The sequence below is a fragment of the Lagopus leucura genome, unplaced genomic scaffold (genome assembly GCF_019238085.1).
Source record: "Lagopus leucura isolate 7727_CA_CO unplaced genomic scaffold, USGS_WTPT01 Super-Scaffold_73, whole genome shotgun sequence".
NCBI lineage: Eukaryota > Metazoa > Chordata > Aves > Galliformes > Phasianidae > Lagopus > Lagopus leucura.
In genome coordinates this window covers 91,194,096-91,211,699 of record NW_024962252.1, presented here as the reverse complement: position 1 = coordinate 91,211,699, position 17,604 = coordinate 91,194,096, and the positions used below count along the sequence as shown (strand labels likewise).

General features: G+C 37.0%; 1 protein-coding gene across 9 annotated transcripts in view; it reads left to right on the top strand.

The window, feature by feature from the left end:
* The window catches only part of CDC42BPA (CDC42 binding protein kinase alpha), a 153,202-nt gene that overhangs the window by 43,016 nt on the left and 92,582 nt on the right, over positions 1–17,604 (top strand). For all 9 annotated transcript variants that reach the window (XM_042876263.1, XM_042876279.1, XM_042876248.1 and 6 more), the window contains exons 2-5: positions 784–875; positions 6,704–6,787; positions 10,626–10,721; positions 11,401–11,549. In XM_042876263.1, coding sequence (XP_042732197.1) covers positions 784–875; positions 6,704–6,787; positions 10,626–10,721; positions 11,401–11,549 — 421 coding nt within the window. The remainder of the gene's footprint in view (positions 1–783; positions 876–6,703; positions 6,788–10,625; positions 10,722–11,400; positions 11,550–17,604) is intronic.

Genomic DNA, 17,604 nt, shown 5'->3' with positions numbered 1-17,604 from the left:
ATTAAGTTCAGATTTCTTGACCTCTGTGTCAGCTTGTTCAGTTTTTGCTGCACTGCCAAGGATGTTAGGAAAGAAAAATGGGGCTGATTGGAAAATTCTAAAGAACGCTGTTACTTCTGTAGTGCAGTGATACCAGTTATGTTATAGCTTGTATGGTCAAACTATATGAGAATCCAGAAAAATCTTATTAACAGATTTGGGTGGGTGGGCATTTCTTGTTATGTCTTGGGTTCTTCTGCTTATTTTATAGATCAGCTTTATACCTGTGTGGTTTTTCCACTTTCTGTTCTTGCTTCCAGAAGCTAAAAATTAACTATTATGTGTTCCTGAAGTTGTCTGTAAAACAATTCATGACGCAGAGTCAGGACCAGCGCTACCCAAACCGGTCATCTTTCATCTGCCTTCTAATTTTCTATCAAATACAAGAGCTGTTTGGCAGAGAAATGAATAGCATCCAAAGGTCAAAAGTGAATACCTCAATACATTAAACTTTGCTTACGCAGTAACAGATAACATGAAACAGAGGTGCAGTGGACAACTGTGAATGTAGAAGACTATGTTGTTCAGTGGACTGTTTTCTACAGGGCAAAAACACCCTTTCACTCACAGCAGTTTTGGCTTAGTTTTTATTAGTTATTATTTCCAGCTTTGAATTTGCAATATTGCATTTTAGCACACAGATATAAGTCTGTTGTTTTCAGGACTCTAATTACATCTATTTTATGCTACTGTTACGTTGTTTGTTGTTGTTTTTTAATGATTGATATTTCTCTTTTGTTTCAGCCAAACCATTTACATCTAAAGTGAAACAGATGCGACTACATAAAGAAGATTTTGAAATCCTAAAGGTGATTGGTCGAGGAGCCTTTGGTGAGGTATGTATGTGAAATAAGCAGGAGGAAGGATTTGAACATGCTTTTGCAGGGCTGCAGTGCTGAAGAGAGACAGTTGGCAGTCCATGTATCATGGCCATAAGTACAAATTTTACGATATGCAGACGTAATGGATGATATAGGCCAACCTAACAATTGATGCAAGTATATTTGGTATTGTATATTCTCTGACGGCTCATTGTAGTTTAAGTCTCTTAAATTTTGGGAGGAGACGTGTATACATGGGGTGAGAGACAGCATTTCAAGCATTTGATGGTAAACTATTAGCTTGACTGTAGTTCTTTCTAGTCAGCAGATGGACGCTGCCGATTTACTGGCAGTGTGAAGATCTAGTCTTTTCTAATCATACCAATGACTAAATTGTTTTCAAGAACTTAAGAGAACAGATGAACTGACATCCTAGGGACACAAAGAAATCTATCTATTCTTGTCACTTTATTTCCTTGACTTGATATTTAAACTTTGTTTTCCTCCATTTCTTCTTACTACTGAAGTATAAAAGGCTTTTGCTGCTTCTGATTGAACAATCTCTTATTTTAAAGTTGTCAAACAAGGCTGTTCATTACTAGGTTTTATGGACATTAGGAATATAAGAATGTACAGGCTGAGAAAGCCTGAATGAATAAATCTTACTTTTCAGCCTCTGCTTCTTGATACTAAGTACGTGTACTTTCCTCTTCATGCAAGGCACTATTTATGTCAAAAGAACAACGTTATATGTAACAGCGGCTGATTTTTTTTTTTTGTGGTCAAATGTGCTAAAATGGGAATAGTATGTGAAGTCTGTGCAGAACACATGCTTATTTGCCTCAAAAAAATCTAAGAGCTAAAATCACAGTTCTTTCCTTCTACTTTGGGAATCGTTTTTCAAACTGTGATGTTCTGAATGGTTTGAGAGCATCTCTGAAGGTTTCATGGCAGATGAGGAACAGTTGCTTACAGCTATGCTAATCTATTTGCTTAGTGTGAAAATCTGGCTTTGCTAATCTATGATTATGGAAAAATTGCATTTCTGTAGTTTTTAAGAAACAGATTTTTTTACTGTAGTGTATATCACTGCGTGCTCTGATGATACCTCAGTGTAAATGTCATCACTGGGCACATGTAAAAATGACAATGAAAGGGTAGCTTTTACTTTACCCTTTGGATGTTTTTGCTCTGTCTGGACTAATGATTCTTTATAGAAAAGATTAAAGACTATTCTATGAATATTATCCATTCATGGATAATTGGTCTTCAATCCTAAGCTTTACCACAGAGAAAATGCTGGATTCACCATTTTGAGACAAATGTTTCTACGTGAAACAATGACTTTTCTCGTTACTGCCATAGCAGTTGCAGCTTAGTTCCTGTACAGATCATATAAGATGCAAGAAAAGTTGCTGATGAAAGCACTTTCTTGTCAGAAGAACCGTGTGTAAAACCTGCCTTGTATCTTGTTTTTGTCTGCTGAATCAGCATCAAACTGCACAGCGGCTAAACCACAAAAAAAAACAACCCAAAAAAACAACTCTGTAGTGCTTTCTTAAGCTTCTTTGCAATGAATCATACCATGAATAGTGAGAGCTTAACTTTCCCCATCTTTTTCTGGAGACTGTGCATAATGTGGTAGTTCCAGGAACAGTGTTTCTTTGTAATGCCCTAACTGAAAAAGACAGCTTAATTGTGAAAATCTTCAGTAAGGAGAAAACTTGAATTCTCTCAATGAAAACTTGTTCTTACATGTTCTTAAAGTAGGACTTCATAAATGCTTGTATTGATATATTTTAAGTATATATTACTTAAGTTTAAAAACAAATTTCAAGTTTGTCTTAGGCATCTGTCTAGGAAATCAAGCTCTGTGTGAAATTACAGCAATGTTTAAAGAAGGGCAGACAAATTTTACTACTCTTTTAGCTACTGAATACTATTCAACTGTGAAACTGTGAACAGATTAAGAAATCTGGAAAAAAGATGCTTTCTTTCCAGCCAACTGTAAAGGAGACCAAAGCTAATCCAGGTAGCAAGTCTTAGGCTTTTACCCCACTCAATGTCTTTAATTTGCATACTCAATAAATGTTTCCCTTTTTATTTATGCAATTTTGATGGAGAAAAGTAGTTTAAAGATGGCTTACAACTGTAAGAGATTCCTGGTTTTCTTTTTCCCTTAAGTCCTTAGCCTGCTCGCTGTCATTCTGAGAATGCTTCCTTTTTGTCAAATGAACGATGTCTACTTTCCCTCTCCATGTATACATTTACTACTTTAAGATTTTGAGTAAAAGAGTGCTGTCTTTAGAAAGCACAGATGTCTTCCTGATGTGGATGTCAGGTGTTTTCATTGAGCTTGCTTTCAGCACATTGTTTCACAAATTTTAATGGACAACCCTAAGCGAGAAGACTTTGTGCTTGGAAACTGAAGGAGGCTGCTAGGGAAAGTAGGGAGCACTGCTGATTCCAGTAGGCAGTTCTTACTGGTGTCCCTTAGCAGTATAGAAACACCCTGAATTTTGGCATCCAGTTATGAACAGTAACAGTCTTCACCAGCCATCAATCCAGAGGTTTACCGTAAGACTGAATCTGTAAGAAAAGCTGAAGGAGAGCTGTGCTCAGATGATGTTAATTTCTCAAGAGAGATGAGGCTGTTAGTTCCCTATATGTTCCTTTCAAACTCATTTCCTGGGGGGCTGCCTACTCCTCATCAATCAATGCTGGCCCTCCCCTCCCTTTTTTTTTCCTTTTCAGTAGTAGCTTCTGGCCTAGCTTCATGATATTATGCATAATTATTATTTTATTTTTAAGATCATTACTTTTTGCGGCAGAAGATATGTGACTGGCAGAATAGCAGACAGTGCTGCTGTTTGTGGGAAGTACAGAAAGCTGTTGGAGGAATGAGGAAAAAAAAAATATGGCTAAACCAAAGTGTTTACATCAGCACATACCAATAATTTTTGTTGAGCTGCTCACAGGAAAATGTAAATTAAAAAAAAAAGCAAGCAAACAAAACTTCCACCACAAGGAAAAATATATATTTATCGAGTGTCCAATCTTAGTAAATTCCAGTAGAAAGGCACTTCAGGACAACTACTTAAGAATGGCTCTTCATTCTTCTGTCTTGACAACTTCTTTGGGGAAGAGAGTACATCAAAACAGCACTCAGTTTTTGTGCATTTATAGAAAGAGCATATGGAATGTGTGTGTATGTGTAAGCACTGTGGTGTCTGTAATCAGCTTTCAGACTTTTTTGTTACATTGGACTGTTTTTGTTAAGTGTCAGATCATTGTTTCACAGTCAAATCCTGAGATAAGCAGTTTAGAGTTTACTTCCATAAAGCTCTGAGACACCTGCAAAAAGGTGTTGTGATTACCAAGGAGTCGTGATGTTTTTGATCTGGTCTTGTGTGTACATAGTGACTGTTGATATGGAATAACATTAATGACTTCATGAGCTAAAAGGCTGCCTCTGGTTGTAAACACAGCTGGGAAACATGAACTCGTTTTTATTCTTTAGTCACTGCTCAATACTGGTCATTCTAGGGTACCAAATCCTCAACTGTGTGACACCCTGTCCTTGAGCTGTTAACCAGAGGCAGCACAGTGACTCCTTTGGTTGTCTCCAAGTGAGTGCTGTACAGGGCACTGCAATTTTAGATGGTTATGAGATGACTGTGTGTAATTCAGAGACTAAGGAATATAGTTTTTTGGGGGAAGAACCATAGCAAATGCACAAAAAACCTTTCACTGAGCAGGCAATGAAAGAACCCCAAAGTTGGATTAAAAATCCCTGTGTTCTGCCTAATCCTCTGCCTGACTGTCCTACAATGTCAGTGGTGCTGGAGGTAAAAAACATTTTCCCTGCAAGCAGCAGCAAGCTTGTCAACTCTTGGACCAACATGTTTATTTTTCTCCACAACAGTGGCAGAATCCTTTAAGGTGCTTAAGGCATAATTATGTATTAGCTTCATATTGTTGAGGGCATCCATGTCATCCAAGGTAAGACAGAATTTAAATGCTGGCTAGTTGCAACATTCCTCTTCCTGCCATTTCTCATTAAAGCTGATACAGAGATGGCTTGACAAATTCCTAGCTGGTAAAGTAAAAAGAGACTGAAGTTTCAAATTTTCGTAGCAGTTCATGTATCACTACAGAGGATTCATCTTTTCCTCCTGTGGAAAACTATGATGCTCAGTACGGATGTGATTTATGAAATAACATGAGATTGTCTAACAATCTACTTTTGCATTTCATATTCAAAAGTACCACGGAGGGATTTCAGGTCTGGACATTAGCCTCAGTTTTTATGCTTGCAGTAGCCTCTAAAAATGTCATCTCATAAGCTAAACATGTAGGTAGATCTAGTACCTTTTTCTATTCTCTTGCTTTTTTTTCTTGCTTCCAGCCCCCCAGACAACAGGTCAGCAGCAAGACTGATAATGCATTGCTGCCTATATGGAAAGTGACAGCTGCTTTGTCAATGACTCTGTACTAAGCAGAAGATACACCTCTAGGTATACTTAAGTTAGACATCTGATTAGTACAGTTCTGCTAAGTGTACTTTTGGCCTATGTATGAAGCTGCAGCAGCTGATGACACATTTGAAGGTGGTGGAAAGATGTTTGTGGCATGTTTTTATGTTCTTTGTTATCACTGTTTTCGCACAGACTTAGTTTGCTGATTATGAAAGAGGCAGAAGAAATGTAGGAGTCAATCTTTTTTTTTTTTTGTCACTGACCTGCAGGGTGAAGATGATGATCTAGGTGAAAGCATGCTGCTGGTTTGTAACCAAGTGTGCACAGAAATGAAGTTACTTCCTGAAGCCTTAAGGTTTATTTGAAAGGGAGTAGGCAGAATGGGGTAGTTGGGGAATGGCTGATAAAATGTATTGCTCATGGAGCTTTTTCTATAATTGGGATGGTAATGGAGTGGGTCAGTCTCACTTTGATTGGCAGTTCTGAGTGTGTGAAAGATTGATGGATTAAGACTCACAGCTTTCCTGCCTACAGAATCCTGACAGTGAAAACATGTTTATGTAAATTTCTTCCACTACCCTTTAAAAAAATCTATCTTAGCTTTTAATACCATCAACCCATGCTATAAATTTCTTAGAAAAAGACTAGGTCAGTTGATTTTGTTAATATATTATGACATGTGCCTATGATATACGAAGAGGAGCAGGGCTTGTATTTCTTAAATTTTGCTTTTCTGGAAGATGTGAATTTCAGTGTTTTGGTACCACTGACAAGAGACATCATAAAAAGGCTCATTGAACTTCAGGTGGAAAAATGTGAAGGAATACCTTACCGCGTCTTCAGAGAAAGTCTAGTGCATTTATTGAGATGAGAATAGAAATTGTAGCAGATCTACAGTCATAATTTTTGTCAAAAAACCGAGAATGTATTCTTTCTTGGTTTTATGAACTGACTACTAGATCGTTGTCTTTTCTAGGCAGGTCTGTAATTTGAAGTAATACTGGAAGCAGGAATCCAAGAAGATGAAGTGTACAGTCCTTGGTAACCTCGTGCAGATGATAGAGCAAAAAGTGTGATAGCAAGAAATAGCGTTGTTCATCTACAATCACTTGGAAAGAATGATGTTTGATGGAAGGGTGATACATAATGAAAGCTTGAAATAGAGTTGAATCTTTTCCACAATAAATATGCTCTATTGCTGTGATGTTACTCTTTCTGGATAGTGATGGTATGGTATTGTGCATGGATAATAAAGTGTAAGAAACACTGAAGAAAAAGAACTATTACACAACATCCTCAAGATTTCCTGAAATGAAAAGCAATGTCTTCTAATGTTTTAGCTTATTCTTCATTTATCTTTTCCAGGTTGCAGTAGTAAAACTGAAGAATGCAGATAAGGTTTTTGCCATGAAGATACTTAATAAGTGGGAGATGCTGAAGAGAGCTGAAGTAAGATTAGAGAAATGTTCTTTATAATAATCATGTACCCTCTTACTGTTCTGAATTATTACTACTTTTTCAACTAGAAAACCGTGATTATAGAGATTAAGGAAGTACTTTAGTACTCAATGACAGTATGAAGATTAATTTTAAAATAAGCTTAAAGCAGTTTATAAGAAAGGTTGATGGCACGGTGTCTTGATTTAGGTGGGGTTGAATATGCTATCCCTTTTATGCAGTTGCCCAAGAATTGCCTACTATGTGAGCAACATTATAACGCATGATATTCAGTAGTCTTTAGTGGGTATATCTTTGTGATATAATGAATTGGTGAAGCTCAAACTCCTGATGCATGAGGTCCAATTTTTAGATTGAAAAATTAGAAACAAAAGTTTCAAATTAAGTTGAGGACGTAAATTCATAAAAAACACAAATTACATCATAAAAACATCAATTTACAAAATCTTGGGATGAAAATTTCCTTTTACAGCTTAAGTCTGTTCTGTGTTCTTAAAATGCTCTTCGATTCACACTGCTTTGCCGTGGTTTTTGACTTTTATTTCGAGTCCACCCTCAGTACCTTTCCCTGGATTTTTATGGAAGGTAATTTAAAGAAAAAAATGCAGTCTGTAACCGAAGATGGGTGTATATTTTCTAAACGGAACATGTATTTGACTCTAAATTGCATTGAAATCCTTCATCTTTGCATAGTGAAAATAAACTGCTTAAAAAATAGACTTATAAAATTCAGTAAAAGCAAAAATGTTGCTTCAACATCAATGGGAAACCATCACACTTGAAATAATAAGGGAAATTATGCAGATGGATTAAAGCCAGTTTCTTATGTTTGCTCATCAGATCCTGTATCTTTTAATGAAAATGTTATTATATGAAGAGGTATGGATGGCATGCAGACCAGACTATTGTTAAACATACGTAATGGGTTTTGTCTTAATTAAATTATTCAGATACTGAACAATATTAATACAAAGAGGTATTTCTCGTTAAGATGTGTCTTTATTGTAGGTTTTATTTTAGTGAAAAATAAAAGACCAGAAAGAAAGTTCCATTCTATTTTCAGATGTCTACTTCTCAAGTTAGTTTGATTGCCAATTCTTTCCATTAAATCAAAGTTATAAATAGATTTGCAAGATTTGCTCTGTGAAAGGTATTAAAAATACTTTTCCCTTGAGTCTAGATTAATTTCTGAAAGTCTGAACTGTTAGCCTAAAAAGAATTACAGCTCTGTTTTTCCACGTATTTGTAATCCATGGGCATGCAGAGGGAGGGAACCATCTGGAGGGAAAATGCATTACAAGGCATGATGTGCAGCAGCTATAACCTGTCACTCAATGTCGATGAATGAATTGCTGTCATTACTTCTGGAACAGTGATGACTCATTTTGGCTCTATTAGCAATGTGCTGCATTAACACAGAAATACATGGGAAAAATACACAGTTCAGGAATATAAGCACATAGGTGTATGTGTAACTGGTAGAGTTAAGTTGTTTGTATTATGCCTGTATTGTCTTCATGGGAAGTGAGACTCATTTGTGAAAACACAGAGTATGTGTTAGGAGGTTTGTGAATGCCAGATTGAAGTATTCACTGCAAACTCTGAGAGGGTAATTGTATGCAAAAGCTTCATTACAAGGAAGTTAAATGAGGTATGAGGGCACTGTCCTCTTTTGTATTATAAAAAGCAGTTTTCCGAATGCTTGCCTGTGACAATTCAGATGTGGTATAGAGCTGGACGTTACCAACACAAGGATAACCTGAATGTCTGCAATGGCTTCCTGTTGTGTTCTCAGGATGCATGAGTGCATTTGTGCCACACCAGTGGACAAGGAGAAATGGTTTTAAGTTGAGGGAGGGAAGATTTAGGTTGGATGTCAGGGGGAAGTTCTTTACTGTGAAAGTGGTGAGGTGCTGAAACAAGCTGCCCAGAGAGGTTGTGGATGCCCCGTCCATCCCTGGAGGTGTTCAAGGCCAGACTGATGGGGCCCTGGGCAGCCTGGTCTAGTATTAGATGTGGAGGTTGGTGGCCCTGTGTGTGGCAGGGGGGTTGGAGCTTCATGATCCTTGAGGTCCCTTCCAAACCCAGCCATTCTGTGATTCTAAAATGTTGAGATAAAGCATTCAGTCTTATCCCCATTTGCAGAGGTTTCAGTAAGACTGGAGTCATTACATTCCAAAAGAAGTCAGACTCCAGGGATGTATATTGAGTCTATGGAAGAAAGAATAGAGTTCGCTGTGATCTCTTCCTTTCATCCATGAGAAGGTATTGCTTTGTCCTGTGCTCTGGGTGTTGTGATGGAAGCCCTCAGCCACATGGTTCTCTGGCGAGCTATAGAGGGGAGGGCACAAATGCAAACCTTCCTTTAGGGAATAGGTTCAGTCATTGGTTACGTTAAATAACTGTATGTCCTTGTGCAGACAGAGTTGTATTGATATATAAACTGCTTTTACTGAAGCACTTACAGCTACTCTAGAATTTTCTCTCATTTGGAAGCAGTGTAAAGGCACAAAAAAAAGCATGAATTTATACAATTGAACGCTTAGAGTAATTACAGGAACCACTTCTACTGTCTTTTTTTGGCCATGAATTAACTCCAAGTCCAGGAACCACTTAGACTACTCGGCTGTGCACTGTCTCAACTGATCTGCTGTGATAATAGCTGTTGCTGTTAGCTCTAGGCACGTTGCCCAGACGTAGGTGTCTAGGGTGCATGAGGAATGCACAGCCTCCTGTTAAGTCATGGCAAAAACAACTGGAATTATATAACCTCTGAATTGTGTAACAGCAAGCAGACAAACTGCATGTCATCCTTGTGAAGAGTTTGTGGTATCTCCTTCTGAAATATCCTAAGAGCTTATAAACAAGGAAGGAAAAAATGTAACGGAGGCATGAGCAGCTGTTCTTCCTTCTGAAGATCATCCTCTTTCTCCTCCTGTCTTCAAGTCTGCTTTTTGATTAGTAACCTTTGACAATACTTGTTTAAAGTATTTAATCAGATTTCAGTGCTTTATCTCATGCATTGTGCTCTGATTAAAACATAGCATATTTCTTTTCCTTATTCATATTCACTGTATTCACCAAAATGAGAACTGTTACAGCTTATTTGATTGGAGGAGGAATCTGATTTGTTCTGAAAGTATTCTGCATGCCTCAGCCTAAAAGGCCGTTCTACTCCTTGTTCTTTACTCTCCAGTCTCACAGCCAGCAATAACCATGTCAGAGGTCTGGGATGTCTTTTGCTGATAGAAGTGAAATTGTCATTCTGTAAAGTTCTTCCTGTTGAAGTATTTTATTCACTTCTTAGGGCAGGTTGCAGGACTTCCATTGAATTAAAGCAGCCTTGTTGAATTGTTTGTTTTTGCATTTCATCTTCCTCTGTTTCTTATGAAACTGTGTTCCCCTCTGAGGAGATCCTGAGTATTTCTTGCTGTTCATGTTCTTCATCTGTTCTATTTGGCATGAAGGCATCTTTTGTCATCTTTGATTCCTTCCACTGTATCAGAGTGAGAGACTGGTGGCATGATGAGATGAAGACAGAAGGCTCCACGTTCTAGTTCTTCTGTCCTATTCAATTTGTAACACCTTTATTAATCTTTATCAATCTATTTAATTGTACACTGAATGATGAGCAGCAGCCTTTTCTCCCCTTGCATCACTTCGCTACGTAGAAGTAGTATAATTTCACATTTGAAGAAAGTGGGCTTTTATGATGTTTTAAGAATGAGATTTTTTTTTCCCATGTGTGATGTTAAAAAATAGCCAACTTGTAAAATGCTTCTTTGATATTTTACTTAAATGCCTATAATAATTATTTTTTCCCCTTCAGACAGCATGTTTTCGAGAAGAGAGAGATGTGTTAGTGAATGGAGATAACCAGTGGATCACAACGTTACATTACGCATTCCAGGATGAAAACTATTTAGTGAGTTTTGTTTTTATGTATGTATTAACAGGAATTCAGATTGTTGGTTGTGATTTGAGAGACAGACATAGCTTACTAATTGTGCGTTCTGGACCATATAAAACTTACGAGCAACTGTGATAGGATTTAATTGGATAGCTTAACTAGATTAACAAAAATGAAAGTGTTTACTGACTTAAACATTCTGTTTGACTTGTTTTTATATGGTAGGTGATAAGAACAGGTCTCATCCAGTTTAAATTATTCTGTAATCTATGGATTAAATGACCATTTGAGCTTGTAATAATTACTGTAACATCCTTAAATCTGTGGGATTTTTTTCTCTTGGAAGGATGGCACTCTCATTCTGTAATATTTTGTAAAGTATTTAAGACTTGAGTATTTAAGTATCATTACTGTGTTTGACAGAGGAACACTGGGCTGAAGCTAATAATGTTTTGTTGTGAGATTAACTGTATATGGATGCATATAAATAAGAAAAAATTCATGAGTAGGTTAAATATTTAAATGAGACTAAAACATACAGTTCTTGGAATATACTAGCATCTTGGAATTTGTAAAGCTCATGGTGATTTTTGTAATTAATAAGTTAGTTCTTATTCATCAATAAGGTTTTAGTTTCAAGTTCACTCAGTAAATTGTTTCTTCCCTTTGTTTTCTTATCTTTCCCACACCAAAGTACCTGGTTATGGATTATTACGTTGGAGGAGACCTGCTTACATTGCTCAGCAAGTTTGAGGACAGATTACCTGAAGATATGGCTCGTTTTTATTTGGCTGAAATGGTGATAGCCATTGATTCTGTGCATCAGTTGCATTATGTCCACAGGTAAGCAATTTTGGTTCCAGATTCGTGTTGGAGTTAGAGGGAATTACTTTCTGGAGTAAAAATAATTCCCATTAAAGTGTTTAAGCTACTAACAAGTATTTACCATAACAGTAAGCATGACTGCCTTCATCCTCTGGATATTGAGATCTGTTGATAGTCTTGTACCATCTGATCAGAGACACGAGTAAGGTGATTTCATGAGTATCCAAAGGAATGCACTGGATCTTGCACGTGTGTTGAAATTGATCCTTCAGTTATAGAAGCAAAACTGGAAACATATTTGTGAAATGTGTCCATCTGTGAGCAGGTTTATTGAAGGATTAGATTCTGGTTCTTGGTTAATTTGTTCAACCTATACAAGTTAAAAATACTATTTTTGTATTCTGCTTTGGATTTCTCACACCCTTCCCTGGCATATTCTTTTGAACTTAAAAAAAAAAAGTCTTAAATGAAATGATGACAGCATTTCCCTAAATAGGAGGAAGCACTTACCAATGTACAGCTAAGTACCACTGTGTATATTAAAGAATAATACCTTTTGTTCAAAGGAAATTAAGTTGCTTGTCCCTCACATACCTGTAGGCTGTTTGCTTTTTCTGTAAACCTAGCATCATCTTCACTTTGTTGTATCATTCTCTACTGAATTCCATGGCAGTTCTTTTAAGCTGAGCAAAGGATTACTTTACAAGAGGCAGAAGTTTTAAATACACTCTGAATAAATTTACTTTTGTTGCTCTGATGGAAATCAGTGGGAAAACTCAGCTGCTTAACCTGGGTCGTTAACCTGGCAGAACCAGCTTTCTTGATAGGTCTGTTACTGTCCTTTGTCTGTACTGGGCAGTCTGGCTGTTACTGTTCACATTTCTCTGATTGGCTTCAGAGGAATGGATTTTTTGTATGTTTTTGTTGTTTGCTTTGTTCAAAGTTACAATTGGCTCTGGTTTGCTTTCTGTTCTTTGACGTTGTGGTTTTTCATCAAGGAGCTATAACTACAAGTGCTTCAATATGAGATTGATGGTAAGCTGCAAACGGCTTTTCTGGAATATTTTGAAGTCTGCTAGTTTTGATGAAGAGCTATGTACTCACTAAAGAGCTGTTTGTGATAATGCCTTTTGGAGAAGCCCAAGCCAAGTATTTTCCTTAATGGGTTTCTTGAATTTTGAAGATTTCTACTGTATATTTCTGACAAACTGTTTCTGTGTTGAGGATGTAATGTGAAAGTCTTTAGTATTCAGTTTTAATTTGGATCTAGCGTTTCAAATGCATTTGTTAGTGAACTGTTGACATGCTTCTGTTACCAGGTGGAGAATTCCCCACGTACTACACAGACTGTTTTAACCAATAAGCCTGCAGTAGTAACTTTTCTGAGGAGAAAATCTCATGTAGGTGTGAAGTTTGGATAGAACGTGAAGTAGAGTTACAGTCCAAAACAACATACTAGTTTTTATGCCTGTGCATCTATTACTTTTGAATGCTCAACAAAAAAGCCTAAGTGAATTCTTTTTGTTTTGCCAGTGAGATTCCTATGCTTACAAACCAAATTCTAAATTTGGCATTTTGGCCCTTGGCACAAGCAGCCTGCACATTTCATTGTTACTACTGCTGTTAGTATGATGCCTGTTTCTAGGGGAATGTTTTGCAGAGATTAAAAACGTGGTGGGAACCTGAGTATATATTAAACAATCAGCCTCTGAAAAGTGACCCCTCTAGTATTAGCAGGATGTTTGCAAAATGTTAAAGCGAAAGAAAGGAACAGAACACATGTGAATGCTACTTACACTATTGTACTGAAGGTTTGGCTTTGTTACCTCATTCTTTTTGGGAACCTGTTGCATGCAGCAAAGGATGCAAGAGAAATGAAAGGGAAAATACTATTAAAAAAAAAAGTTATGTAATAGCTGTGATAGCTGTATGTACATGAATTGTCAATATCCAAAAAGTTTTGTACTGAATTCTATGTGATGAGCTAGAAATCGTGCCTTAGGCACGCTTCTCTCAAGCTTATTAGGGGGGGAAAAAAGCCAACCATACAGTGAGATAGGAGATTGTTTTATTTGTAGGGTAGCTTTTTTTCACTTTTATTAGCTTTTAAAATTAATAGTCCAGTAGTCTCAACAGTAAGGTTTTGAAATAATTATCACAGTTTTTGTTCTGGTTATTCATTTCTGATCAAATAATTCCTGTGAACTAGTAGTATCCTTGTAGTATTTTACTTGATAGTTAAATGATGGCTCAGAATGTTGGCAATACAGCATTTCCTTTAATACACCTCTGAGCTTTTGCTCTTGTGATTACCATATGACCTTGAGCTCCAAGATTAGCTTTCAAAAGAAACTTCATGTAAGTATACATGCAGGTGCTTGCGATGAGGAAGAAAGTAACTCTTATTTCCTTGGGAGTTTCGTTTAAGCTTCTACCTACCCCTGATACTTTAAATGACTAATTTGAAATAATGAAGTCATGCTTCATTGTAGGCCAAGGTTAAATATTATCATGAGCTAGTTTTCTGCAAATTATGCTATCAGGCAAGGCAAAAATTACTTTTACTTTGGCATCAATATGATTTATTTTGAATTTTACAGGTTTTGGCACCTTCTTTTGATTTTTCAACTGAAAAAGCCTCTACAGGCATCAGTACTAATTTCAGTTTCAAGATTTTGTTGTTCCTAGAAATGTTTAATTCCTCATGGTATATGTTAAAAGTTTTTATTTGCATGTGTTACCAAATACCCAGATGAAGGCTGAATTCTCTCAGCTCATGGTAGCTATAGTTATGCATACTATCTAACCTCAAATATGTTGAATTTGTTTTTTTCCATACAATAGAGATTAAAAAAATAAATCTGCTTATTATTGCAATGGCAAGATAGGTTTATATGTATTTTATCTATGGATGGAAGTTGAGGTAAGTGCTTCTTCTTGTCTAAATTGTTTTAAATTAAAACAAAAAAAGCCTTTAGAATGCCTGCTTGTGCCACTAGAAAAAAAACAAACCTCACTTACTTTCTTACTAAGAAAATGTTTTGGAAGGATTATGGAACACCTATGTTAATTATTTTTGTTGGTTATGTTTATGGGAGGAGAGCTATGACTGCAAGGCAAGCTCTCAAGTTACATGCATTTCAGATGTTCTCTTTTACATGTGAAAAGCTAGGCATGCAGAGTGTGAACATAACTAATTCCATGAGTTACGTGAGAATCCAGTTAGTTTGATCAGTGTTTCTGGATTTCTAGTTGCCACTCTTCTATTGTGAAGCATTTTAGCATTCTGAATAGCAATACATTTATTTTTCTTTCCATTTTCTGTGTCAGTGTCCAAAATTTAAGTCAGGCTTCACTGGAACACTTGAGTTCTTAAAATGTAGAGCAGCTGAATTCTCAGTGGAAGTGACATCCTTTTTGAAGAAATATTGAACATAAGGGAATAAGTCCATTAGAGGGGTGAAGGAGCTGTCTATTCCCTGTCAAGCTTGCCTCTGCTTTATTTCTGCCAAGTTATCATTTGTTCTCAGTAAAAATCATCTTAGGGACATCCCTGAGATATTTACAGTAGCTAGCAGGCAGCTGAAATCTGGGAGTCTTTTTAGATACATTTTACTTTCAACTGTAAGTTCCAGTGCCCATGTATCCATTTCTGACTTGCTGAATAAGTGGTTTTCTGTATTCTGGGTGTATCCCATCTTTTCTGATCATTAATTTGCCTAAGTGGAAAATTTGGGGGTGGAAGGCAGGTCCAGGGAGTTAGCTGCATTGCGTGGTATGTCTGAGTTGAGTTGGCACCAAGAAGTGCCAAGTGCTGTGGCCTTTGGTAAAGTGAACTGTAATTGTGGGTTTGAAAGAAAGCAGCAGCATATTTTAGATGTTTATCAGACTTGGCAGCAGACGTAATGTTGAGTACACACATGAAGATGTCTTCACAAAATGCTGAGAATGAAGGAAATGGGGATAGAAAATTAAGGAAAAATAACATAAGAGTATTTTGATAGTCTGCTGAAAATGTATTACTTTGAACTGTCGTAGGATTTAGTTTTACATGGAAAACTGAAGGGCGAAGTTATTTTTGTGGGTATTTGGTAAGATAGTGTTGTCTTGCAAGTTACTCCCCTACAGAGGTAGGAGAGCTCCATGGGTCTATTTCTCTTTTTCTTTTTTCTCCACTTCTTTTCCTTTTTTCATTGAGAAAGGACTGAAAACAAAGTTCATATTTACAAACTCAGGGCTTTCATTTTGCTCCATGACGCCTTATGTTTCAAGTTCTGCTGGCTGTTGCTGCAGTATCCCTTCAGGGTGGCACCCAATCTGCCGTGGGGACTGTTTGAGGCTAATGTTATTTGACTTGAATTTGCTGCTAGGATTTCCTGAGGCGGCTGTGATGAACCAGGAATATTTGAAATAAAAGACCTATATATGCTTACAGTGTCTAGAGTGAGTGGATTTACTTTGCTGTGGAAGTCAAACAGTTTTGTACAATACTGTCCAGTGGAAGTGTTAATTGAAGTGAAATGTGTGTAATGGATGCATTAGCTACTGTAGACTCGCATTTTGTGTTACTTGAGCAGAAGAAATTGAGAAACCCTAACTGTAATGCCTTTAGTGATGGTAGCCTTGAGTGGTCCTTTCAGCAGAGGCACTTTTCCAAACCCGTCTTTCTTCTCTCCCATTGTTCCACTCTCTCCAAGATCCAGGCTCCAAACGTCCCTTCGGCTCTGCTGAAGGGGTTTGTGGGGCTGTGCAGTGAACTGAATTGAGGACACTGGTGCAAGCTAGGAGTGACTTCACACTTTAATCTGGGTCAGTTCTCCAGTCTCTTTGATGGAGAAGGAAAGAATGGGGAGACGGAGAGAATTATTTTAAGCTGAACTTGGCAGTAAAATCATATGTTTCTAACAGTGGCTTTCCCAACATCCAGTGACTGCAACTTGAGATATCTGAATATTTGTTGAATTAAAAATATAATAATAAAGAAAAAGAGAAACTCTTGGGGCTGCAGTTTCTTAAATGTACTTAGCTGCAGAACCCTCAGAAATAAAACTTTCTCCTTTCATGTCTGATAGCTCCCCACTAAAGTACATTCTGGACTCAGTGGAGGAAGGCTGGCGAGGCAAGGAACACATCCCTCTGTTCTTTCTGAAGTCCCTATCAGTCTTTTAGCATGACAACTATCTCTTGTTAGAAAGGAGACTCATAAAAAATCATCTTCTAAACATTTCTTCTTTACCTATGATTTTTTTTTTCTTTTAATGTAGATTAGTGTATCTTCTGGGTGCAGCTGCTTCAAAGGCAGATAGATGAGAGCATTCTGTTAGCAATTATGGAATCCTGTTTAGGAATTGGATGTGGTTATCGTAAAAACAGAAGCATGCAAAACTGCTAAAATTGAAAATGAGAAAGATGGCTGGGAAATGGAACTTGATTGAGAAGAGCCCTTTTTAACCACGTGCTTTAATGGAAAAATTCTTACTGCAAAATATCTTCCACTGAATTATAAAAAAAAAACCTCCATATTTAAAAACAACAACAACAACACAAAACTAACAACAACACTTAGTCTTGCCTCCCAAGTAAAACTGTAGCAGGGCTCAGTGCGTACCAAATGTAGTGGAACTTCTGAAGAGACGCTGCTACTTTGAGCATAAAAATTTGTCATCTGTAGTGGTCACAGAAGAAAACTGTCTGTATTACAGCTAACAGACCTGAGATGTGAACTTTCTCAGTGCTTTCTGAAGACGGAGGTGTTTTCAGAATTTTGAAACTTCTTTTGAAGACAAACGTTCCCATTTGTAAGCTGTTATTATGTGAGTGAAGCTATAATTTTACACTCATTCTTTTCTGATTATTTCAGACCTGGAAACATTTTCTCCTTTGATATCCAGAATCAATAGTAGGAAAGTAAGACAAAAACAGTTTTACTGTTTGTGAATTTTTAGTCCTGATGACTGTGGTTTGAAGGGTGCAGTTAGCTCATTGTTTGGTGACTGACGACAGAGTTGGTTGCTAGTGCTTCCATTGATTTTGTTCTTGGTTGGAAGGTTCAGAATGATTCTGGCAGGAATGA